General features: G+C 49.2%; 11 protein-coding genes across 11 annotated transcripts, besides 1 other annotated feature; 6 read left to right on the forward strand and 5 right to left on the reverse strand.

Moving 5' to 3' along the window:
- Nucleotides 1–2,169: 2,169 nt before the first annotated feature.
- Nucleotides 2,170–2,926, forward strand: FPSE_02955 (uncharacterized protein; the record flags this gene model as incomplete). The annotated part of the gene is made up of 2 exons (XM_009256074.1): nucleotides 2,170–2,393; nucleotides 2,443–2,926. The coding sequence occupies 2 exons, from the start codon at nucleotides 2,170–2,172 to the stop codon at nucleotides 2,924–2,926; spliced, it is 708 nt and encodes a 235-aa protein (XP_009254349.1).
- A 1,137-nt stretch (nucleotides 2,927–4,063) lies between these two features.
- On the forward strand, nucleotides 4,064–4,906 carry FPSE_02954 (uncharacterized protein; the record flags this gene model as incomplete). The annotated part of the gene is made up of 1 exon (XM_009256073.1): nucleotides 4,064–4,906. The coding sequence occupies one exon, from the start codon at nucleotides 4,064–4,066 to the stop codon at nucleotides 4,904–4,906; it is 843 nt and encodes a 280-aa protein (XP_009254348.1).
- Nucleotides 4,907–5,270: 364 nt separating this feature from the next.
- On the reverse strand, nucleotides 5,271–6,093 carry FPSE_02953 (uncharacterized protein; the record flags this gene model as incomplete). The annotated part of the gene is made up of 3 exons (XM_009256072.1): nucleotides 5,271–5,588; nucleotides 5,674–5,857; nucleotides 5,954–6,093. The coding sequence occupies 3 exons, from the start codon at nucleotides 6,091–6,093 to the stop codon at nucleotides 5,271–5,273; spliced, it is 642 nt and encodes a 213-aa protein (XP_009254347.1).
- Nucleotides 6,094–6,402: 309 nt separating this feature from the next.
- FPSE_02952 (uncharacterized protein) lies at nucleotides 6,403–6,937 on the forward strand (the record flags this gene model as incomplete). Its single annotated transcript, XM_009256071.1, has 4 exons — nucleotides 6,403–6,411; nucleotides 6,498–6,529; nucleotides 6,590–6,813; nucleotides 6,912–6,937. 4 exons carry the CDS (start codon nucleotides 6,403–6,405, stop codon nucleotides 6,935–6,937), a joined length of 291 nt encoding a protein of 96 aa, XP_009254346.1.
- Nucleotides 6,938–10,744: 3,807 nt separating this feature from the next.
- On the forward strand, nucleotides 10,745–12,890 carry FPSE_02951 (uncharacterized protein; the record flags this gene model as incomplete). The annotated part of the gene is made up of 3 exons (XM_009256070.1): nucleotides 10,745–10,783; nucleotides 11,060–11,952; nucleotides 12,428–12,890. 3 exons carry the CDS (start codon nucleotides 10,745–10,747, stop codon nucleotides 12,888–12,890), a joined length of 1,395 nt encoding a protein of 464 aa, XP_009254345.1.
- Nucleotides 12,891–13,035: 145 nt separating this feature from the next.
- FPSE_02950 (uncharacterized protein) lies at nucleotides 13,036–13,465 on the reverse strand (the record flags this gene model as incomplete). Its single annotated transcript, XM_009256069.1, has 4 exons — nucleotides 13,036–13,076; nucleotides 13,253–13,279; nucleotides 13,352–13,383; nucleotides 13,422–13,465. 4 exons carry the CDS (start codon nucleotides 13,463–13,465, stop codon nucleotides 13,036–13,038), a joined length of 144 nt encoding a protein of 47 aa, XP_009254344.1.
- A 1,476-nt stretch (nucleotides 13,466–14,941) lies between these two features.
- Nucleotides 14,942–14,989: a repeat region.
- A 128-nt stretch (nucleotides 14,990–15,117) lies between these two features.
- On the forward strand, nucleotides 15,118–16,124 carry FPSE_02949 (uncharacterized protein; the record flags this gene model as incomplete). The annotated part of the gene is made up of 3 exons (XM_009256068.1): nucleotides 15,118–15,166; nucleotides 15,224–15,575; nucleotides 15,629–16,124. The coding sequence occupies 3 exons, from the start codon at nucleotides 15,118–15,120 to the stop codon at nucleotides 16,122–16,124; spliced, it is 897 nt and encodes a 298-aa protein (XP_009254343.1).
- Nucleotides 16,125–16,497: 373 nt separating this feature from the next.
- On the reverse strand, nucleotides 16,498–17,375 carry FPSE_02948 (uncharacterized protein; the record flags this gene model as incomplete). Its single annotated transcript, XM_009256067.1, has 2 exons — nucleotides 16,498–17,001; nucleotides 17,061–17,375. The coding sequence occupies 2 exons, from the start codon at nucleotides 17,373–17,375 to the stop codon at nucleotides 16,498–16,500; spliced, it is 819 nt and encodes a 272-aa protein (XP_009254342.1).
- A 675-nt stretch (nucleotides 17,376–18,050) lies between these two features.
- On the forward strand, nucleotides 18,051–20,081 carry FPSE_02947 (uncharacterized protein; the record flags this gene model as incomplete). Its single annotated transcript, XM_009256066.1, has 2 exons — nucleotides 18,051–18,404; nucleotides 18,459–20,081. The coding sequence occupies 2 exons, from the start codon at nucleotides 18,051–18,053 to the stop codon at nucleotides 20,079–20,081; spliced, it is 1,977 nt and encodes a 658-aa protein (XP_009254341.1).
- A 627-nt stretch (nucleotides 20,082–20,708) lies between these two features.
- On the reverse strand, nucleotides 20,709–22,239 carry FPSE_02946 (uncharacterized protein; the record flags this gene model as incomplete). Its single annotated transcript, XM_009256065.1, has 3 exons — nucleotides 20,709–21,706; nucleotides 21,766–21,975; nucleotides 22,077–22,239. 3 exons carry the CDS (start codon nucleotides 22,237–22,239, stop codon nucleotides 20,709–20,711), a joined length of 1,371 nt encoding a protein of 456 aa, XP_009254340.1.
- Nucleotides 22,240–22,734: 495 nt separating this feature from the next.
- Nucleotides 22,735–24,014, reverse strand: FPSE_02945 (uncharacterized protein; the record flags this gene model as incomplete). Its single annotated transcript, XM_009256064.1, has 3 exons — nucleotides 22,735–23,129; nucleotides 23,180–23,826; nucleotides 23,884–24,014. 3 exons carry the CDS (start codon nucleotides 24,012–24,014, stop codon nucleotides 22,735–22,737), a joined length of 1,173 nt encoding a protein of 390 aa, XP_009254339.1.
- Between the last annotated feature and the right edge of the window lie 324 nt (nucleotides 24,015–24,338).

Genomic DNA, 24,338 nt, shown 5'->3' on the forward strand with positions numbered 1-24,338 from the left:
AGTTTGATAAGACATGCAGGGCCATGAAGAAACTGCCTGCACTTGCACTGCACTACACTACATGCAGTCTTGCACACCATTAATGAGTCGACATTTTATCCATGGTCAGCACAACACAACACCTCGACTCAAGTCTGTGCTGAATATAATAATATATATCACGGCTAATCTTCAGATGAAACAAAGAATGACAACGCGCCCGGTCCTCAAAGCGGCTCGTGTCACTCTTGTCATTAGTACAAAATCCACTCATGATGGGGCCCGCATACGTATAAGTTCTCCCTCTTGTCTCCCTCGCTCCTCGGTCGGCCGGTTCGCATCTTCCATTCCCGACATTTGACTTTTGGACAAATCATCAGCATGAGTAAATTGTGCAGATGTGGTTGCATCATGGGTCACCCCTGCTTTGTGCTGTGCCTGTGCGATGCACGAATTCTACCGCCACCAACCTTGCATCAAAGGAATGACATGTCTCACGATAGCTTCAAAGGCTTGCCAACCCACCAGTTGTGCGATATACGGACATAAACAAACGCCTATTCCCGGTGTTTGACTCTACAGCAGCGACAACGACATCAACGACACTACAAGTAATGGCCAACTATGATATATACTCTCAAATGTCTAAATCAAACAGTCCTTTATTACAGTTACTACTGCACATGGCAGCGTTGGAATTCAAGCCTCCCGCTCCGAGACACCTCACGCGATTATAATCCTCGAGAATGCTTTATTCCATCCCTGCGTCAACCCTTTTGTCGGCCTAAATTCTTTCACCATGTGCCACCGTTACTCTGATAATGCATGGCTTCATCGATGAGGCGCAATGCGCTGTTGATCGTGTGCCACCACATCTGTCCAGCACATACAACATCAACCAAATCGGGACAAACTATGCCTCACACGGAGAGCTGGGCATCTCTGTTGGGTTTTGTGAAACACGCTAGTCATCAATATGTGTGTGCCTGTGTGGTTGCTCTTGGAGTTGACGATGTTGGCTCTTGATCTTGGATTCCTACCCAAGCAAGGGACAAAGAAGATGATCAGTAACCAGCACAAACATCACCCAAATGCACCATGTACTTTTTCTCACGGGACTTAAAAAATAGAGCAGAGTTACCAACGTCGAGTTGAACTAAACGCTTAATTAACGTTAATGGTAGAATAATACCCAATAGGGCTACCCTGGACAGGCCGCACTTACATCAGTGGCAGTCGTATAGGAGGGTACAACAAGGCTAAATTGAGTGCATGATATAACCCGAGAGGTTGCAACACAGACGCATGGAGTTATCTCAGCTTCGGCTCGTATATTCACCACGCGTCATCGACTATCACTTATTCTCAACACTTCAACCTCGTATATACGGATTGTACTCTGTACCTGCAGTCAAAGTCGAGCTGCTCTCGGCTAATTAACCGCCGGCAGTTTGAGCTGATATAATATCAACTATCCTTGCTCTTAAGAGGGGAACCAGTTGCCGTTGTAATCAGATACCCACTTTGATGAACACTTTAGAGCTGATCTTTATCCCAATTAACTCCTCCGTTGCACCACGAGCTGTCCATCCTGCCCTCGTCGCTCCTTGGCTAGCGAGGACAGACTAGGAAGGAGGCCAACCACTTTGAGTGCCTCACTGAGATATCTATCAAGATGCTTTGCCTGTGAACTGCGTTAGTGCGTCCATGATCACTCTGCTGTTCTTTGACGATAATACCAAAATCCTGCCTATTAATACCAGCAGCTCTTAAGCTCCCCAAGAGCCGTTACCTTGCGCGCCAAGTCAATGCTATAACTACCATATCCCCCAGCGCACCCCGCATGGCAAGCTCTATCACAAGATGTGTGCAGTCGGTCATGATTCCCAAAGAGGCAGTCCAGAGCATCAACAACTGCGCTACGGACCAAGAATCATTGTATAATCCGCCAATTCGATGCTTCGCTATAACCTCGTGGCTGCATAGACCCTGCGATTTAACGTAGTATCTCGGAAGTGGGGGTGTAATGATTCTCTCCATAAGTGAACAGTTTCCCTAGTTGAGAGGTTGGCTTCCCAGTCTGTGATATATATTCTGATCAGACCCAGAGTCCTAAGTCTACTCGTTTTATCACTCAAAGTGTTCTTGTTCTGCAGTCTCAAGTTGCCTTCTAATAACACAACGAACAAGATGGTGCAAATCACTCAACTCCTGTCGGGTATTGCTCTCGCTTCGGGCGTATTCGGATCGCCTATTGAGCGACGTGCGGTCATTAGCCACGATGCCGTCGTTGGGTTTCCAGAGACTGTCCCATCTGGCACTGCTGGATCACTGTACCTGAAGTACAAGCCTTTCGTCAAGACATTCAATGGATGTGTCTCGTTCCCTGCGGTTGACGCCCAAGGCAATACAAGGTACGTGTTCTCCTCACATATTCCAACTCAATACTGATTTTGGTTTCAGCGGAGGACTTGCCACAAGTGGCTCATCTGAGAGTGGTTGCAGCAAGAGCACTGGTCAAGTCTATGCCCGAGGCGGCACCTACAACGGCCGATACGCCATCATGTACTCGTGGTACATGCCAAAGGATTCACCCTCACCAGGCTTGGGACATCGCCATGACTGGGAGAACGCCGTGATCTGGTTGTCCAGCCAAAGCACAAGTGCCAGTGTTGTTGGCATGGCTGTTTCCCAACACGGCGGATATGACAGGAGGAGTTCAGGCACTTTCTCAGGCAACAGTCCCTTGGTGGGCTATACCGCCATCTGGCCGACCAACCATCAAATGACCTTTACCGACACCAAGGGTGGCCAGCAGCCCTTGATAGCCTGGGAGAGTCTGCCTGCTGCGGCGCGCACGGCGTTGACAAACACTGATTTTGACAGCGCCAACGTTCCTTTCAAGGACGGTGCTTTTGAGTCGAACCTGGGTAAGGCGGCCATCTGAGCAGACATGACCAGATCTTCAGGGCCAGCGACATGGTGATGGAGTTAAGCGACAGCTTCATGGCTTCATGATAGGTGTGCTTTGTACTGTGAGAAGTTCCTGGATTAGTAGCTTGTCAGTATTATAGTTCTCGTATATTATATTGTGTATATGATCGTTGTCGCGTATTTAATTCATGTATGCTTCCTCGATACGTCCGATACATTGGTGCATAGAAAACGCAGATCAATACACTTGTGGCAGCTACTTGACTTCGTATGTTTGTGGTATGCATCATTCCTCGACGTCGAGTCGAGTCGAGTCGTCTTTGTGGTAATGATTATTTGCCACGATGTGTTCATCCAATAGCAGTCTTCAGAAACCATCCAAACAAAAGGTTAATCGTTGTTCAAGTGCAACTTGATTTGACGAGTCAGTTGAACAACCAACGAGACTCATCGACTACAGTGGGCCGTGGACGGATGAAGCATGTGGGCCAAGCATCACCGAAACAGAATCACTGTGTGTTAGTTAAGCTCGGTTCAGGGTCCACCACCAAAATAATTGCAGCAATAAAAATGTGGTGATAGCCTCTCCTCTCTACTCAAAGTTTGGATTCGATACCAAAATGCAAAGTGGCGAGGAACGTCCGTTCGCGGTATCACCAACCAATCAACAATGCACGCCTTTGTCGATGCCCAGACGTTATCAGAGCTAACGGAAGGATTGAGTCACCGTATTTCTCGCTATTCGGGGATTGTGGTGCATGTCCCCGCGCTGTGGATTGACATCATATTAGGTAGGTACGTATGTTAGTAGGGAGATTGCTCCTAGGTTCTCATACCTACCTAGGTAAGGAAACAAATGCGAATATTACTGCCAGACGAGGCTGCCTCCTCTTTTTGGATTCCTGCCTTTTTTATTCTTCTCCCCTCAACAGTTGTAGTGATTTATACTTCTCTTCGTTGTTTTTGAGACCTGGACCACTATACAGCTCACTCGATATTCTGTCATCACGACGCGTTTTACTCCATTACATTTCCACGGAATAGAAGACCATTTGCGCCATTACCGCATTAACCGAAACAGCACTTTGACTTGCAAACTCTCATAAGAAGCACTTGCGAATATCTCCCGCTATTGCAACAAGCCAACAAAATGGGAACTCCCTTTATTACCTTCGTTGCGCCCAGCAACCTTGAGGGCTACAAGCGTGGTGCTCCTCTACAAGAACAACCGCCAAGTATCTCGCAGAACTTCCTGGATGCGATGGAGGTTCGCGAAGCGGTCTTTGTAGAGGAACAAAAGGTCCCTGTCGAGAACGAATTTGATAACGATGATCCACGTTCATGTCACTGGGTCGTATACGCGAGTATCAACAAGGTGGAAACACTAGAGATTCGCGATGAAGACGGCAACGTCATGCACCCGAGAAAGAGCTCGACACGTTCAACCCCGATTGGAACAATAAGACTTGTGCCATTCCCCCACGACCCTCATCCCGAGAATGGCGGGAAGTACTGGAACGGTGTCTTGCAAGACGAGAACGGGGATAAGAACGGCCACAAAAATGGAGATGCGTCGGAAACCTCTACAGAGAAGCCATACATTATGGACCGAAAGACAACTTTTCACAACGGGCAGGAGCCGTACGTGAAACTAGGTCGTCTGGCAGTCATTGAGGAGTTTCGAGGACGCCGCATCGCTGGCCTACTCGTGACCACAGTTCTCAGCTGGCTGAGAGACAACCCCTCGTATTTCGATCCCAGTGTTACAGAGTCTGGTCTTAGTCAACTCGATCCGGTGATTGGAACTGAATTAAAGATACCCCAATGGGCAGGGCTCGTATGTGTTCACGCGCAGAAGCAGGTCGTGGATTTCTGGAAGAAATGGGGCTTCGAGGTGGATGAGGATATGGGCACTTGGTGGGAAGAGGGCATGCCCCATGTTGGTATGTTTCAACGACTGGAAACCGGACAGAAGACGGTTCGACTAGATTAGATACCCATCATTTGCACATGCGGCGGTTTGACAACAGACTTTGGACTGTTGCCCAGGTACCTAGAGAGAGACGCAAGATCAGATAGTAGTAGCAAGACTTGGGTCTTTTCTTATATGCACAATCGCACAGGGTTTAGTGGAGTTCATCATAAACACGGGTATACATTAAAGGAGTTCATTGTTTATGTTTTTTTGTGTTCATTTCATTTAACTCTCAGGGAGCCCGACTTTTTTATTGAATCTGTAGCCACCTAAGAAAATCCATAGCCGCGTTCCCAGACCCGATGAACGCAAAATGCAATTCTGAAAGAAGCCGGAACACGCCAAAGCCAACCCTTCCAACCGTGATACACCATTGCACCTTTTATCGGTTGCTCTTGGCCACACGCTCCAACTCATCCTTCTTCTTGATAGCGTAAGAGTTGCTGGAACCCTTGGCAGCGTTGATAAGCTCCTCAGCAAGGCACTCAGCAATGGACTTGACATTGCGGAAAGAGGCCTCGCGGGCACCAGTGGTGAGGAGAGAGATAGCCTGGTTGACTCGGCGGAGAGGAGAGACATCAACGGCTTGTCGTCGGACGGTACCGGCGGAACCAATTCGGGTAGAGTCTTCGCGGGGACCGCAGTTGACGATGGCGTCGACAGCGACCTGGATGGGGTTCTGGTCGGTCATAAGGTGGATCTGGTCCTAACGTTAGCACTTGATGGCCGTGAAAAAATTGACAAAGACCCTGTTCTCGAGGGTCTGCTCAGGTGAAGAGACGTACGATCTCGAAGGCGTGGGCGACAATTCGGACAGCCATGAGCTTCTTTCCGTTGTTGCGGCCGTGGTGCATCAGAGAGTTGGTCAATCGCTCAATGATAGGGCAGTTGGCCTTGCGGAATCGCTTGGTGGCATATCGGCCAGCGGTGTGGGTGACGTAGACGGGGTTTCGCAGGGAAATGTAGTCACTGTCGTGGGACGTCCGTCAGTATGCCGTCGCGCACAAAAGTGAGGTTTTTGGGGATAATTTTCCCTCCAAGCACAAGAGTTCAGATCAAACGTACGTCAGGGAGATGTCGCGGACCTCAACATCGTAGTCCCACTTGTTGAAGAGCTTGACGTTGCCAACCTCCTTGACAACATCCTTGGGAAGCACCTCGTAGAGGGCGGAGTTCTCGACCTCGATCTCGCCGTTGTCAGACATTTTTGCTGTACAGTCGGGTTCCGGGACTGGCGTTAGTAGTGCGGGATGAGATGTTCAAAGTTGAAGAGGTGGGCTTGGGTTGCTTGAGATCTCAGGGCATGGAATTTTTGGTGTGTCGGCCCTAGAGCCAACGCGGCAAAAGGTGGGTCCACATCCGGTCGCACTTTCCGTATTCTTAGGGCTCAGCTGCCCTTGAACTTCAGTGGTTCGCGACTTTGGAGACGTTCATTCTTAGCGATCGCAAATAACCACACTTTCTCTTACTGTCCTGTCGTCTTCACACTCCCGTCGACAGCAACATCAGACAAAATGGTATGTGTTTCTCGGTGACGTCCTCTGTCGCAGAAGGGGGACTTGTCAAAAATTAAAACACAATGACAATTTGACTGACTCCCGCTTTCCAGGCCCCCGCCGCAAAGAAGCAGAAGAAGAAGTGGTATGTTTGAGGCGTAACGACCGTCATCGCCGAATATCAAATACTTACGCATTTTCAAAGGTCCAAGGGCAAGGTCAAGGACAAGGCCCAGCACGCCGTCGTCCTCGACAAGACCACCTCTGAGAAGCTCTACAAGGATGTTCAGTCTTACCGTCTGGTCACTGTCGCCACACTCGTCGACCGAATGAAGATCAACGGTTCTTTGGCCCGACAGTGCCTTAACGACCTCGAGGAGAAGGGCATCATCAAGCCTGTGGTCACACACAGCAAGATGAAGATCTACAGTATGCCCGCCATTCCCACCCCTCACTCTCCCCGCGCGAATTATCTCTTGCACACATCTCGATACGCTGTCTCGACACAACTGCTAACATGATTCCAGCCCGTGCCGTTGGTGGTACCGACTAAATGCAATTCAACGAAAAATTTGAGTCTCACGATTGTGCGTCTGGGTGGCCTGGACGATAGACAGGCCACATGGTCGGAGGGTGTTGCAAGGCGAAAAAGAAGCCTGGTTTAGGACGCTATTCATGCTCGGTTAAGCATTGGGACGGAATCGCTTTAGCACAAACGGCAACGGAATGAAAAATCTTCGAAACGACCAATTTATGGTTCTCTCTAGCATATCTTCTGTGACTCGTCTATCTGTGATATATTGTCCCAAGCCAATCCGTAGACTTTGATGAACTCGAGGACCACTCGTTCTTGTAAAGGAGAAGTGATGTGTAGTTGACCCAGATGCCTAGTTCAACTTTATGTTGCATCATGTCTGTCGTGGTCTAGCTGCAACCCGTTGGTATGTTGATACCTTGAATGAGTCTACGAAACTTGATAGGCTTGCCTGTCGAAGAACTCATCCTGAGAGTCAGGCAATTACATATCGGCAGCTCGTTGTCCTCATTTGCGAGTCCTCGGCAGCTAGGGCGCCCGACTCTATCTACTACTCCTTATTCTCTGTCCTTAATGGCACAGGTTGCTTTTGCAACCTGCATGTCTCCCTAGTTGACTGAGCAGAGAGCAGGATACAATAATACAGTTTGCGGCAGCGCTAGTCGATAAGACATCGATATATACTTTTCCAATACGAATACCCCGGATCAGAGCCACACGACAAGCAATTGAGTGGTACGCCAAGACCCTGAATTGTATCTTGTGCTGCCCATAAACGAACAGGCATGCCCACCTCTTAATAGCATCTATTTCGTCATCGACCAGCCCTACTTACAACCACAAGTGCATGATTCAATTGCGGGCTGATGGGAAACAGGGCATGCTTTGAGAGAGTGCCGGGAGTCCAGTGCCCGACCAAAGCATTGAAAGTGCGTTCTTACAAGTTGTCAGCACGCCTTTGTTCGGGTTGAAAACCCTATGTCTTTTTGCCGTTACTTGGGTCGTCATTGAGCGAGACCGACCCTTTGTGCTGCTCCCGAACCAAAACCAGTATAGAAACATAGATATTTTCTGTCGCTGCTAGAAATACAGATAAATACCAATACCAGCATTACAAAAACATCTATCAAAGTGAATAGTAGTGATAAACCTTTCTAACATGAAGCACGTGACCCCAGGTGTTATATCGTGCTTCTATCAATGACTAGGTAGTACCAATTGGCAAGCAAAATAGTTGACTATATGACGGCCATTCGAATGGGGTCCCTGACCATCAAATGAAACACAGTAAAGGAACGTGAATCTCATCTCTACTGACGAGCGGATCAGAAGTTCCTCTTTATAATAACTTAGTGATGTAGGTCAGCCAGGTTCCTCGTCTCAACTCTTGGCTTTGAGTTAGATACACCCGAGATATGGATGCAGGTAACACACTCTAACCCGGATAGGAGATAGCAGCTCGGTTTACGGATACTACCTCGTGTGCAGCGTCTATTTCACGTCGGTTATCCGAGGACAAGTGACAAACAGGTGGCCCGCCGATGAATGACACAACAACGAACGGCAAGACTAAAAAAAGCACATGTTAGGAGACACCGTCAATAGTCTGTACATAGTTAGTAAGGAATCTGGTTCATTTCCCAACTGCATCGATCTCGGAGACGTTGCAATCTTTGAAATAGCCAGCATAGGAGTGGACACGGTTGGTTTTTCTTTTTTTGGTACAGGCCAGTTTCGATAGGCCAATGGCTCATGACAGAGATCGGCAAGATTATTTTTATTTGCAGGGTCTGTCCCGAGCGATTTTTAAGTTCTCAACGCAACGGGAATACTCCGAACTACCTGCTTAGTTACGAACACAAGACGATCCCAAGGAGATCAGAGAAGCTGCTATTAGTGTTATACCAAGAACATCCTTAGTCTATCCCTTTCACGGATTCAATTGACTCAAGTTGGACGGGTGTCCCGAAAGATAAGCTAGGAATAAACAACCTTGAATTGGAGCAAAGAAAAATCTTAGGTACAGTAGCCGAAACTGCATGACGATAAGCGGATTGCTCGTCCTGTACGGTACAGTGCATATAACAGCAAGGTTTCTTGCCTCAGAAGGGGAACACGAGCGAAGCGGTGGCGGACTTTGAATTCGGCTCAAAGGGAAGTTCAGAGAGCTTGTCTGGCCGAACCTAAGCCTGAACAAGTTTGCAGTACATAAACAACCTATTACGAGCTTTGGCCGTCACCGTATCTACTGCCAAATAGCAGTTCAGGGCCCGTTCTCTGAAGGGTCTATGGATATATGTTGAAGTGTGTTTTAGCTTCCCTTACTTCCCTTGTGGACCTAAGTTAGGGGTCAGGGTGTGAGATATCACCGCCGTCAAGTGTAAGTTCTTGGGTACAAACATGATAAACCAGAATTTTGCATCCCAGCGTATCCACTGACTGACTAGATGTACTGGACCCAAGTAAACGGATAAACGTCAAATGAGGCAATTGAACTGATATCAAATTCACGGCTGTTCCGAGATGATCATTCGTGACAGCCTGACAGGTTTGCTGCATTTGAAGCGTCTTGGCTGTTGGACACAAACTGACACAAAAAAAAAAAATTCAGGAAACAGAGGGAAAAAAAAGGATTGATCTCCTCCAACAAGACAGACACCAATTGGGCGGTTAGGTAAAGCTGGGGTGTGTATGTGAACCCCGGGGGAGGCGATGGAAAGGAAGATCCAACACCAACCCTACCCAGCGGCTCACCTCTATGAAACTCACGCACTGTGTGAAGTGTGGCAGCTAAATGCTTCTGTAGGTTCAGTTTCAGTGGTAGCGGATGGTTCTGGGCTGGTGCTGCTGGCTCGCGGAGCCCGGAGGCTAGTGGGTTGGAGAAGGGACCGGGGGAGAAGAAAGAAATGTGGGTGAAAGGATGGCTAGATGGATGTCATGATGGAGGGATGGGGGAGGGAGATTTGGATGGTAAGAGAGGGATATACTGACGACATTTGATCTAGATAGATCAATTGCAGCACACAACGGTGAGCATGACATACTGGATGATTTGGAACATGGGAGGCTGGGGGTTTTATAGAATCGAGGCATTCAACCAGCTGTAACTTACTCTGGCTATTGTATTGAAGTCTGCAGTGTACCTCGAATGGATCTGAAAAGTTTTCTTACAGCCACCTTGGGCTATCATGGATCCTCATGTAGGACAGCTCATCGCCTCAAAGGCCTATAGCTGCCTGTTACACCGAACTTCCATCACTGTAACTGCACTGCTGGACCGCCGTACAGTACCCCATACAGTAATAGCTCCCATGTCTCCCAAGCCCAAGACGGGTCTAGGTCTCGGCGCTCGACAAATAATCGGGGTGAACCGGCATCTCATCTCGCAGCCGGGCAGCAAGCTCAAACCCAGACAGGCCCAAGGATCAGTGAAGGACAGGTTTTGTACCAGATGCGCCCCACCTTTTAGCCCACCGAGTGCCACTGAGTGGCCACTTGGCCACCCCTGAAAAGCTCGCAGACCTGGCAAGGCTGTGGCCTCAGGCTTCCAAGCCCGCGTTGTTGCTGTGGAGAGAGCTTCTGGGCTTGGGCCTGGTTGGCTGGGGGTCCCAGCTCCCTTTAGCGCGGGACCGGAAAGATTCGCTCCAAAGCGACTTTCTTACAGGTCCGCCGCAATTTTTTTCCCTCCCCCCAAATACCTCTCACCCCCCGTCGGCGCAGATTTATTTTCTCTCGACTCCCTCCATTCTCTCTTCCTTCTTTCATCCTCAATCTCCCCTCAATCCTTTCTTCTTGTTCAAGGGAAAGTCCATCACAGCCGCAATCATGTCTTCCGCTGAACCCCAGAAGGTCTTGGGCATGCCCGTAAGTTTTTCTCACGTTCCCCTCGATCACCATCCAGATCCCCTCGACCGTCAGATGCCCGCCGATGCACAAAATACCTCCTGGATCATTCAGCCGCTATCGAATATCACGATATAATATCTATCATCCACCATGGATGACTCGGGCACAATTGTCCTGATGGCGGTGCTGCTTGTTCGACAAGATATTTTTTTTCTGCATCGTGGCTTCTTGACCGAGCGGCCCTGATGGGATATTGAGAACAAAAAAGAAAGCAAATGCTAACCATGCTCATAGCCCTTCGTCGCTGACTTCCTCATGGGTGGTGTCTCCGCCGCTGTCTCCAAGACTGCTGCTGCCCCCATCGAGCGTGTCAAGCTCCTCATCCAGAACCAGGATGAGATGCTCAAGACCGGTCGTCTCGACCGCAAGTACAACGGCATTGGTGACTGCTTCAAGCGCACCATGGCTGATGAGGGTGTCATGTCCCTCTGGCGAGGAAACACCGCCAACGTCATCCGATACTTCCCTACCCAGGCTCTGAACTTCGCTTTCCGTGACAAGTTCAAGAAGATGTTCGGTTACAAGAAGGACAAGGATGGCTACGCCATGTGGATGGCCGGTAACCTTGCCTCCGGTGGTGCTGCTGGTGCCACTTCTCTTCTATTCGTCTACTCTCTGGACTACGCCCGTACTCGTCTTGCCAACGATGCCAAGAACGCCAAGTCCGGTGGTGACCGTCAGTTCAACGGTCTTGTCGACGTCTACAAGAAGACCCTCGCCTCTGACGGTATTGCCGGTCTCTACCGTGGTTTCATGCCCTCCGTTGCTGGTATCGTCGTCTACCGTGGTCTCTACTTCGGAATGTACGATTCCATCAAGCCCGTCGTCCTCACCGGTAACCTCCAGGGCAACTTCCTTGCCTCTTTCGCTCTTGGTTGGGTCGTCACCACTGGTGCCGGTATCGCCTCTTACCCTCTTGACACCATTCGCCGACGTATGATGATGACCTCCGGTGAGGCCGTCAAGTACAAGAACACCATGGACGCTGCCCGCCAGATTGTCGCCAAGGAGGGTGTCAAGTCTCTCTTCAAGGGTGCTGGTGCCAACATTCTCCGTGGTGTTGCCGGTGCTGGTGTCCTCTCCATCTACGATCAGCTCCAGGTCCTCCTCTTCGGAAAGGCCTTCAAGTAAGCGATTCGTACAACATACCCTGTATAGATGAGTGTGGGGGATAAGGATTCGAGGAGAATCTTAATTAGCGGGCTGGACATGGTGTCCGCTGGTTGAAACAAAAAGGCGAGATCGAAGTGCAGATCGAGGGAAGTTGTCACAGATACCCGACGTGGTCCTCTGAAACAGCAGCTCTTTACGGGTTAGAGTGGCATAGGCACGGCGTCTTTTTCTAATCTTGCTTTGCCTTCCGTTCTAGGCCGCTGTAATTTATACACCAATGCAAATTCCCTTTACTGTCTACCTACTTTATGATCCAAAACTGCGTGACTTTGATTGATCTGAGCGAATAATTGTTGTGATACTCTCATCTGTCCTTTGGGATGAAGTTGCACAAACCGAATTTTAGTGTGCCCGATGACTAAGCCATGTTACTGCGCAAACAGGGGATCTACCTCTCCACCTGACCTAGCTACCCTCTACCCTGGTCAGCTTCAAGCGTCGTCCTTCCTCTCCTGCTAGAACATCACAACTTGCGGAATCTGTCGGCATGCCTCCAAAGCAAACATCCAAGACTGGCCGAGGTCAAACCAAAGCCACCACTAAAAAATCAGCAAAGGCCTCCGAACCTGAACCTGAACCGCAGTCGAGCAATCCATTCGAGATATCCGACGATGATGACGACCAAGCTGGACCCTCAACACGCGAGGTCCAGGTGGTCGAGGAAGAAGAACCTGATAAGACGATCCCGGCGGAGCTTCTGACACGGTTACTGCACGAGTTCTTTTCCAAAGATGCGACGCGGATATCGAGAGATGCCAACGCTGCAGCGGGCAAGTACTTCGATGTGTTTGTGAGGGAAGCGATTGCGCGCGCGGCTGTCGAGAAGGAGGTTGGGTTTCTAGAAGTTGATGACCTGGAGAAGATCTCGCCTCAGTTGCTACTGGACCTCTAGACATAAATTCGCTATCAAGTCTCTACTGTTATTCGGCGACAGAGTCCGTTTTAGCTGCACGAACATCTTATAGCTCTAAGGGCATCAAGGGATTCCTAGGCGTCAAATACATAACGATATGGGTATGGGGTCTGCATGTCATTTTTCAACCCTTGTATACTGACGAAACACCAGCTTGGGTCTTACCTATCGTATAATAGGCGATAGCTGCAATTAGCTATGCACCTAGACCTTGTGCATATGGACCTCACCGTCTCAACCAGCTAGCCAATGTAGTCATGATGAGCATCAACACCTTGGAACACTTGGTTGCAAAAGATGATATCGACATTGGCGCTCGCCGAAACGCAAACACTAGTTACCATCAAAGACGTTTTTCGAAGGTTGAGCTATATGTTAGTGAGCACTGTAGATCCAATCAGGCTCTTTCGATGGCTCGGTCGAAAATGTCATAAACTTACAGTACTTTGTGACTCTTGATACAAGGCAACCTCTTTTTTTAACGTTGTATAGACCATCAAATAAACTTACAGTACACTGGGAGAGCGATCCAACGGCATGATACTGTCAGCCATGGTATTTCCATGTTCCTACAGCACATGAAATTTAAAGTGCAAAACGATATAAATATGAATGACAGGCGCATCAAATATTGGAAGCCAGTGTGACAGCTATCGTTGTATATCTTACCTACACGCCTTCGGTGTAGGTTAGCTTTGGGGTTGTCAAGTTTTGCTTCCGAGCTCTGCACAAGCTGATTATTTCCTCTTTCCAATACAATAAACAAATACTGTCGCAAACAAATGATCTAGTGTTACCATTCGCTTGGCAATGCGTTCTATTGTGAGCTTCGCTAATCTCAGAGTTAGGAGTTAGCAAGTTGACGATGGCTTACAGTACAACCCTACACCTACGAACGGAACAACATTGCTCAAGGCATGAAACCTGCATACTTGACCAGTTGAAAAATTCCCGAAAAAACCAAAGAGACCAATTGCCAAGATTATTTATCACAATATTGGAAGAGATTTTATTACAGCGAACGTTGACTGGGGCACCTGCCTATCTAGACTACCCGACTTATGGTGTTTCAAACCTCTAGAATTTCGTCCCCACAGTAAACTTGCAACCAACACGAAACATCAGAGTCTCGAAACCGATCAGCAATGGCAGAAAGAATATTCGCCTACTTGTGTACTAGTTAACAAGAATCGTTATTTATGACTGGGCCAAGTGCTTTTTCGTTTCAAAACAGCACAAGACCAACGCACCCCCCGTAAGGGATCAGGTATAGGGACGAAACTATATTCGTCTCACAGAACTACGGATAAGGGACTTCCGACACAGTTAAACCCCTGTTCAATAGACCCGGCTGGGTCAAGACCCGAGCTCTCCCTATAGTGACTCGGAATATCCCCTTCCTATGGTATGGGCTCGAATAGTATTCATACTAAGCGCCATGGGTTTGATGGTTCAGCCTTTTGAGGACCAAAAGAGGGAGAAAGTATCAATATGTTATTATTTGAAGACAATCGGTTTCAATCGACACCACAAAGGAAATCGATGAAAGGCATCAATTGCTACTGAATCATCAAAGTAATTGCTACTACACCGCGTGGCCAATTCATGTACAAAGCTATATCAACTACACCAAGTCAATATCAGATTGACCTGACATATAGCCTGGGTAGTACCCAAGCCTTACCAGAGTCTAGAGCTAGGCTGGGTAGGTTGCCAAGAATGATCTGGCACTTCATGTTTCACTCGCCAACTCTTCTAGTGAAGCCTTGTCGATAACGTCTCATGCTACTCCTGGCCTGCAACTTTGCCGATGGCGCCGAGACGGAAACCCCAACATCCTTATTTCGGTACCATCAAGAGGCGTGCTTCAGATGTGCCTCGAAACTCGTCATCCGGGCCCATGGCCACAATGGGTCGGTCGAGCGATTCAAGGTGTATATAGTCCTATTCCGTCTCGTGTCTTTTGTTTTGTTTCTTCTCATCTCTCATCTTTTTCCATAATCAACAGTCTGGTCCTGTTCCTTTGAACCTCTTTCCTTATTTCTCTCTTTCTCTTTTCTTATCTTTATCTTCTTCTTCAACGAGGCCGGTCCTTCAAAGCGCTTGTCGCATATTTGAATTATTTCTTGATCATATTCTTGAAGATCTTGTCTAGAACGTCCTTTCTTTACCTTTTCTCAAATATCCACATCCCCAGACTCCAAACATGCAGTTCTCACAAATTGCCATTGTCGCTCTTGCGACTGTCGCTCAAGGTATGTTTCTCTGTGCTGTATGGCTACCTGTGTAACAAGTAACTAACCAGAGTTTAGCTGTCGATGTTCAAGTCGTCGCTGTAGGCCGTAACGGCGCAACAAATGCAACAGGCCTCAAGTTCTGGCCCGAGAAGATCACAGCCGAACCAGGAACCATGGTGCAGTTCCAGTTCTGGACAGGAAACCACACAGTCACACAATCTACTTTTGACGACCCTTGCATGCCAATTGGAAATGTCAACCCCAGCGTTGAAGGCGTCTACTCTGGCTACATGCCTGTGGCGGCTAGCATGTCCAAGGGCATGATTCCTACTTACACAATCACCATCAAGGACAAGAAGCCCATGTGGCTCTTCTGCAGCAAGGCTCAGCACTGCCAGGGTGGTATGTCTATGGTCATCAACGAAGAGTAAGTCAAACCGCATCTGCCAATGTATGGACACCGTTTTAACACTCACTCAGCTCATCTTCCAACTCAACAAAGACCCTTACCGGCTACAAGGAGAAGTGCAAGGGCACTACAGTATCCGAAGTCGTTCCCGTCAAGTCTGGCGGTGCTCCTTCCGGTGGCTCTGGTGGCAACGGCACCATCCCTGGCTCCGGCTCCGGCTCCGGCGGCGGCAGCTCCGGCGGCGACGGAAGCTCCGGTGATGATAACTCTGGCGATGATAGCTCCGATGGCGGTAGCAGCTCTGGAGGTGACTCTTCTTCCGATGATGGCAGTAGCTCCGATGATGACTCTTCTTCTGACGATGGCTCAGATGACGGCTCCGAAGACGGCTCCGGAAGTGGCAGCGGCTCTGGTAGTGGTACACCCACCAGCGGCTCGCCCTTGACACCTGGATCTGCCGGAACACCAACAGCTGGCACACCCGTTGTCACAGCCGGTGCTGCAGACCTCTCCGCACCTTTGTCGATGCTAGTAGCAGTCGGTGCCGCCGCCCTCTGCGTGCTGTAAATCGATACCCAGTGCTGGATGAGTGTGTTTTATGTATAGACGTAATGTTGGGAACAATTAATCGGGATACCTGTGCCAATTGCTGGAACGATTGGAAGTCCCGGGATGGGCATAATCAAATATCTATGGAGTTCAGGACAGGATTGCCAAAAACTCTGGCAGATCATTATGGAATAATGTATCAAGTTTAAATGTATAGAATAGGTACTCACAAAAATACCCAATAAACTTGGAGAGATCATATTTTTGTACAAATTTCAATCCGTGTCAGGGGCATAGCTACTTTTCAATAACCTAAATCCTGCGACACCTCACAATGCATGCTGGTCAAGTCTTTACAAAATAGTACATATGTATGTGCTAAGGCCACAGTTTACTGCTTGTTCTGAGGAATCTTTCTGGCTTTCCTGCTCTTCTGGGCCTGGCCACAGAGCTTCTTGGGCTTCTCCTTCTCCAACCAGTCAGGGTCTCGCTGCACATATCCCACCTTGGAGTACTTTTTGTTGTTGGCGAAAAAGTCAACCCAGTGCTTGAGTGTAGCATGGGCCTTTTGCTTGGCTTCCTCCAGCTCCTTAACCTTGAGCTCAGCGAGCTCTTCAGGGGTCCAATGCGAGTCAATCTCGGGGTTGTCGATGGGCAGGAATGTCTCCTCGACACCACGAAGATCCGCGGTCTGGTCCTCGGCAAAGCAGCCTGTAACAAAGCCGCGGGCAGCATCGGTAGCAGCAAAGTAGCTGTAGGAACCGCCGGGGCCGTACATTCGGCGGCCCGGGGAGACGTCGTAGATGGTGCCGTTGATGGCGAGGAGAATGGGTCTATCGGGGTCGCGGCCATCGTAAAGGGAGAGCTCATCGAGAGTCATGTAGGTTGGAGGTGGCTGCAAGAACAAATGTAATTAGTGCTAGCCCAGCAACAGCTCTAAAAGATGAGACTTACTGGTCCAAGAATCAACTCCTGGTAGAATTTTTGAGTCATCCATTCCGGCTTGTTCTTATGTCCCCACCAGTAGCTCTCTCCTCCGCTGATAACATAGCTAAGGCCCATAGAAGCTACAAAAAGGAAGCTGATGACGCGAAGGATGTCGACGTAAGGAGAGTAGCCATCCCAAGTGTCATCTTGGTCAGCCTTGGAAGATGATGTCTTCTTGCCCTTCTTGCCCTTTTTGGTAGGAGTCGAAGGTTGAGAGACTTCGGATGCCGAGTCGTTCTTTGGCTGAGGCTTGCGCTGTCGGAGTGTCGATTCGTCCGCCATGTTGGTGAGATGGTAACTGACGATGCTGGAGGTTATGATCATGCGAATTCAAGAGACAATAGATTCGAAAAGAAGACGGAAACGAATTTATAGAACACGAGGTCCGTAAGAGTAAAAGGGGCGATCTCAATATAAAGTGGTGTGTCCTGTCACCCTGACCTGGCCTTTTCTCGGATGAAGTGGAAGGCTTCAGCTTTTCCCTGCATCGTTAATAAAGTTACGGATACTGTAACTGCGACGTTGGACAGCTTTATCGCTATTCTGATACGCGTTATCAGCGAACTAGCTCCACTCCGCGGGGTCATCAAGTTTGAAGACGCTTGATTGGGCTGCAGAGACATGATGCTCCCTAAGAACACGCCTATGGAGTCGACATAAAGGCTAAAGACTGGTATGTAATCACCTGACATCGTCAGCATCACCACAGCAACAAGACATTCATCCAATCGAGATTATGCCCACTACAGAAGTGGGATGTAAACAATCAATAATATCCCAGCACCACTTAACTTTACCGTCCCTCTCTCTACTAACTCTGTACCTTATCACACACAAAACACTAAAGCAGTTAACATTCGACTCAATTCTGCATAACCGCAGCCACAAAACAAATTCAATTCACCACCGCTCAACTCAATCAATACACAATCAATTGACTCTTTCCCGTCCCGAACAATGGATCAGCCAACCAGTCCAGGGGGCTCCTCCGGTGGTCCCCTCCAGGCTGTCACCGCGGATCGCGTAAACCAACAAAGGGACCGAGAATCAGTCTTTACTCACCTCCGGTCAGGATCGAGAGAAAGCGTCCACGATAAGATCAGCCAGTTCAACAACCTCAGTGTCACCATGCAATCAAAACAGTTAGAACGCAAGACAGCCGACGCTGCCTTGAAGCGCGCCATGCTCGGCCGTGAAGAAGCCGAGTCAGAGTTGCGCAAGATCAGAGAGGAGACCAAGGCGCTAAGAAAGGCCATCGATGAGGGTAAAGAGCGTGAGAGAAAGGTTGGGGAGCGCCTAGAGGCGTTAATGGTACGCATTCTCCCCCAATGCTAATGTGAACAATACATATTAACCATCTTCTAGGAGAACTATGGCCGAGCCAAGGAGACACACGCACATACCCAAGCCCTTTGGGAAAAGGAGATCCGCCGCGCACGAAAAGAGACATTCAAGACACAATCATCAATCGTCAAACTCCAAGAAGAACTTAAATCAGCTCGTACCAACGCAAAAATGATCGACGAAAACCTCAAGCGCGAAAAGGCTAGAAGCAAGGTCCGAGAACAGGAGGCCTTTGAAGCCCGCTATCAGATTGTTGGCGTTCAGGAACAACTCGACCAGGCCCTCGAACGCATTAAGCTCGTCGAGCAGGAGCGCGATGCATTCAAGACCGCCGCTAAGAACGAGGAGGTTGCTCGTATCGCTGCTGAGGGTCGCATTCCTCTACCACCCCAAGAAGACGATGATGAGTTTGCTTCTCCACGAAAGGTTAGGAAGAGTGCATCAAAAGAACCTCGCATGTCCCTTTCAATGATGGACATCATCTCGTCAGAAGCCAGCGAGGCCGAGATCGAGGAGTTGGCAATCCAATTACAGTGGGAGCGTCAAAGAGCCGAGCGTGCACATGAGATGATTGAGTTCTTGCAGGCCGAGTGCCACCTGCGTTGCTGTGCTTGCTCCAAATCGAACCGCCGTACCAGCGTCGAGGCCCCTCGCAAGAAGCGTCGTAGTTCGATCGGTCTCGAGGGACCCAATGACAAGGTTATCAAGCTTGATAGCCAGGCTTTGGAAGCCGAGAAGCGTGCTGCCAGCCCACCCCGCATTCAGGAGCCACAATACGAGGCCCAGCCTAGAGATGAGGCCAAGGCCGAGATAGAGCCCGAAACTCAAGCCCAACCAGAGCGTCAACAATATCTGGAAGAACCCCCTCGCGTGCTGCCAAAGGCCAGAAAGGAGCCTCGCCGCAGCACTATCTTCTGTCCCAAAGAAGGCATCTTCCGAACCGTTTCTGAGCAGGAAGCTGAGATCATTGAGGCGCAGCGAAAGGTCGAGGAGGTCGAGGCTCAGCGTGAAAACCAGACTCACGATGAGTCCCAGGATGTGGACGAGGTTGTAGTTGAAGAAGTGGTAGAAGGCGAAACTTTTGTTGGCAACAACACTGAGATGGAGCGCCGTGTATCGGCAGAGACGGAGAACAACTACAGGAGATACGCACGAACTCCCTCAGTCGAACCTCCAGCGTTTGCGATGCTTGCAGCAGAGCGCACTAGTCTTGCCTCTCTGCTCAGCGCCCCTCACAACGGAGCTCACTCGGCCCCCATCCCTCAAATACCGACGATGCCAGATGTATCCGAGGATGTTCTTGCATCCCCTGAGATTCGACCTCACACTACCAATGCCTTTTACACTGTCACCACTACAACAACCGTGCCTATGAAAGACGACAACGCTAGGAACAGCGCCTCTTTCAACGAACGACTTCGCACACCGTCTCAGAACAGCACAGGCACCACTTTTGACCTTTCTAATCCCGCTCTTACTCCTACCATGACCCGAGAGGAGGCTCTCGCCAAGATTCGCGAGCGCCGTGGTCGTGCCCGCTCAATGGCTCAAGGCACAGCGACACCTGCTCGTCGAATGGTCTCAGGTACTGAGCGACGAGACATGAGCGCTCCCACAGGCAAGGTTGCTGGCAAGGGGCGATGAACGTCGAAAGAAAGAACTGGACGAGCCATGGACACGACTTGACGATACCCAATTTCCCTTCACATTTTACACCTATCAACCCTCGATTCTCTCTTATTCCGACCCGCACATAAAAGCTTTTGCTTTTGCTTTCTCTTCCCTCTGATGGGCCTCTCTCTCTATCCGCCCCTTCCTTTGCCCATCAATCATTTCTCCTTTCTCAGCAAGGCGAAGGGTGTTATTGTATTTTGTGTCTTTTATTCTTTTTGCTTTAGATTATTGTTGCATGGCCACTTGGGACATGGGGATACCTTATTGAGCGAATTGTGCGTTGATTCGTGATTACCGACGCATTATGGGTGGTTCGCTAGATTATCATGCCATGTAAATTATTGTACTGTTTTTGGTCACGAGTAATACCCAGTGACTGGCTGGTCTTGAGTACGAGTTGTTTATTTCGTATCTGCAATAACATTATGAATATGTTCACACACGGCGTTCTGCTTGTTGTTTTGATGTCACTTCTTGTGTGCAGTCTGAAGGTATCAAAAGCGTTATATGTGATTCAATATGGTATTCAAAACGACTGGCTAATAGTGAACATCAACATGTAAGCAAGTTCCGCTATATATTTTCAAATATCCACGATTAGCTTCCTAGGAAGCCCCTTGACATGTTTCGCGCTTGCTGGGAGGTCATCGCATCCAATTTGGTCGCAACAAGAATACACTCAATGCCTCTCCCATTTGGCGCATGCTGAATGCGTAACCTCCACTGTCCTGTTTTCACAACCCATTCCTCATCTTCAGAGTCTCCGTCCACGCGCCGCCGTTTGCGCGGGTAGTCGCTTCCGGAAGACTCGTTCCTGATGAAATCTTCGAGGTAGTCCTTACCGTCCAGAATAATAGCAGACTCAGGCTCGAGGGCTACACGGACATAATCATCTGTCAGCAGGGCGTTTCCAAGAGCCGGGGACTGGTTTGTTTGAAACGAGCTCAGCTTTGACGACACAAGTTCAAAGAGTTTTGCGACACGGGCTTTGGTGTCTCTGAAGAACTCGGCCTTTGCATTGCCTCCTGAGAAATGAAGTTTCGTCGTCTCGCCGCCGATCTCGAGCACCAACTCTGCAGGTTTCTCCTCCATGTATGGTCGAGTGTACTGCACAAAGCCCGCCAATGGATCCGTATTACTAACAAAAACGCTGATGCCGCTTTTCTGAATGTTCTCAAGACGAAGAACAATCTCGTCTCGTCTTGTCGTTTGATTATAGCTTAGCGAGTGTGGAATGAGCCGCTGCTCGAGACCCTTGAAGTGGAAGTAGCGCGCATCGCTGAGAAGCTCCTGTCGGTGCGTCTCGTTACGGATGTGAATGGGATAGCCGCGTAGGAAGTGTAGAAGCTCAGCGAACGTATCAGCGCTACGCTTCGGGACTGACGGAGGCAGAATCGACGGCGGGCGGATCAAGCCCTCGCGTTCAAGGCCGGGAAAGAGATCGTCGGGGCGGGAGAAGAATGCCGCAAAGCCAAGCGAGAAGTAATTGGGAGAGTTGCCGGGATCTTTGAAGATTTCTCGGGGGATTTGGAATTCGCGGTGTCCAATCGAGATGAAGATACTTTCCTCGTAGAGCTGGGAGATCAGCTTCGGCACTGTGATATCCACTGGTTAGACAAAGATATATATATCCTATACAAACGGGGTGACAAACAGCTGTAGAACTGCGCATCTGAAAAGAGGCGCACAAAGTGCTCGCCATCGCGGGGCTGGACGTGGTAGCCCTGAAGATGGAGCGAGATGTCGCGAAAGATGGAGGGATCGCGATCGATATAGAGCGTTCGCAGGGAAGAGCTGGACTCGTCCTTTCGTTCCCTTGCTGACTCCAATTGACAGACAAAATACTGAGAGAAGTACGATGGCGCTTTGCGAGGCGTTAGCTGTGCATCTTTGTGTAACTTGATGTCGCAACGCGTTATGCGACAGGGCAAATTGTCGCAAACAAGACTGGAGCTTGAATCTTACCGTCAGAGGACAATGAAGCTCCCGAGAGTTTGAACAGCTCGCTGCCGATCTGGATGGGAAATACGCGCTCGTGAGGGAGGATAAGCGGTATTCTCGAGACGTTGCGCTCTGACAGCGGCTCGACAGTCAAGGGCCCTGTTTCTGAGGAAGCAATTGAAGTCATTGTGATCGTATTTGTACAATGAAAGCAGATTTTCTTTTTATGTTGTCTTGCAGATAGAATGCGACAGCGTATATACAGAGGCCATGCTTGTCAAGCTCAAAAGAGTTCAAATCGCAACGCAACGTTGGCAACGTTGCTTGATAAGGTCAGGTCGGCCGCCGTGCCTAAGGTGTAAATTTAGGCCGTTTGGCACAGGTGCATTTACAGTTGCAACTTACACGAGAGCTGCAGAAGCCTGTGCCGCCACTAGACTTTGTTTGTGGCTGACATATGGATTATCAATTAAATGGCTTTTCAATAAGAAATTTGAGATCAATGACAGTTGCTTTGGTGCTTGATGGTTTTCATTCATGCTGTTCTATGTAACGCCTTTTGTCCTTATGGCACATATGTGTGCTACAACCTCGTACATCTTCTAGACTAGATGCCAATACAACTCCATTAAGCTCCTTGCAGGAACTCATAAATCCCATTGGTGGTTTCCACGGTATTTGTTCACCGACTCATCAGCTCAACTCCACTTCGGACCACTCCAACGACCGCTCCAGTCTGGATGGACTCGCTGCTTCCACTGGCGACTCTATGCTCGATGTTGGCGAGACCATCCAACCATGTAATCATCACCTCAGGGCTGACCTCTAGCTTCACTAGCTCCTCGGAAAGAGCGGTGATGATATCTGCCAGGGCGAGACCCCGTTGTACCTTGAGGGCGTTGATCGTGTTGAGGCAGCTTGTGACATCTGATGTCTTGAGCAGGGTCGATACAATCTCCTTGATGGCATCTGGTGGCGGTGCTGCAATACAGTTGTAGATGGTTTCTGTTGTGATGTTTTCACGTTGGATCTCGCTGTCTGGCACCTTGGGTGCATCCTTTGCTCGTAGTGGTGTGCCTGATGATGAATTAGTAACTGGGTAGAATACGTTTCGTATCAGTACTTACTTGACGCATGGCATGCTTGCAGGACGTTTAATGCTCTTCGCATATCGCCCTTGCTCAGCTTCACTAGTGCATCGATCGCCTCTCCTTTGACTTGAACATTCTCCTCCTCTACTACCTTATCCACGAGGACCCTAATATCGCCCTCCTTTAGCGGGCTGAAACGGAATCGTGTGCATCGACTCAGAAGAGCTGGGCTGAGCTTGTGGGAGTAGTTGGCAATGATGCAGAATCGAGTGTTGGTTGTGTACTTTTCCATAATCCGTCGCAGGGCCATCTGAGCGGTACTTGTCATGGCATCAGCCTCGTCAAGTATGATGAGCTTGAATCCAGCCATCGCATTGCCAGAACGGGAGGCGCCACCCAAAGAGAAGATCTGCTTGGTGCTGGCAAACGTCTTGATCTGCTCTCGCACAACGTCAATGCCACGGTCGTCCGAGGCGTTGAGCTCGAGGACCATTTGGCGCATGTTGGCAGCACCATAGATACGACGGGCAAGGGCGAGAATTGTTGATGTCTTTCCGGTACCAGGAGGGCCGTATAGAAGTAGATGGGGGAGGCGGTTCTGTTCGATGAATTTGTTGATGGTAGCGAGAATGTCTTGATGACCCGAAACGTCGTCGAGAGTGGTCGGTCGGTATTTCTCGACCCTTCAGTTCGTTAGCACATTGAATTGTACCTAAAATCGTAAAGAACTGGCTCCTCACCAAGGTAAGCTGTCTTCAGCTTCGACTGGTAGATTGGCGGCACTGCGCTTGCCTTGCTTGGCTTCAGAGGAAAAGGTGACGTCCTTGCTGGGAGCCGAGACGTCAACGTCCATCTCATCTATGTCGGACATTTTGGCAAGTTATTTTCGGCGATAAGAGGCAGGTTAGAATTGTTGTTTGTCTCTCAATCTTGACTCGTCTGGTCTGCAGTATGGAAGTTTGAATATTGAGGTTACCAGGAGACACGCGCTAGGTTGCAGCTAAACGCGTCTGGACGTGTCAGTCAATTAAGACCCCTGCGCATAGCAACGACCAATCACGAATAAGTATTCCACGGCTTCACCCAAATTCATATAAAGCAATGAGTTTTCTACTTCAAGTGTTTCCTTTTCTCAAGAATATAAAAAGGTGTGAATTACTATGTTTGCACTCAACATGCTAAAATTTCATCTAAA

This window comes from Fusarium pseudograminearum, chromosome 3 (genome assembly GCF_000303195.2).
Source record: "Fusarium pseudograminearum CS3096 chromosome 3, whole genome shotgun sequence".
In the NCBI taxonomy this organism is placed as follows: domain Eukaryota; kingdom Fungi; phylum Ascomycota; class Sordariomycetes; order Hypocreales; family Nectriaceae; genus Fusarium; species Fusarium pseudograminearum.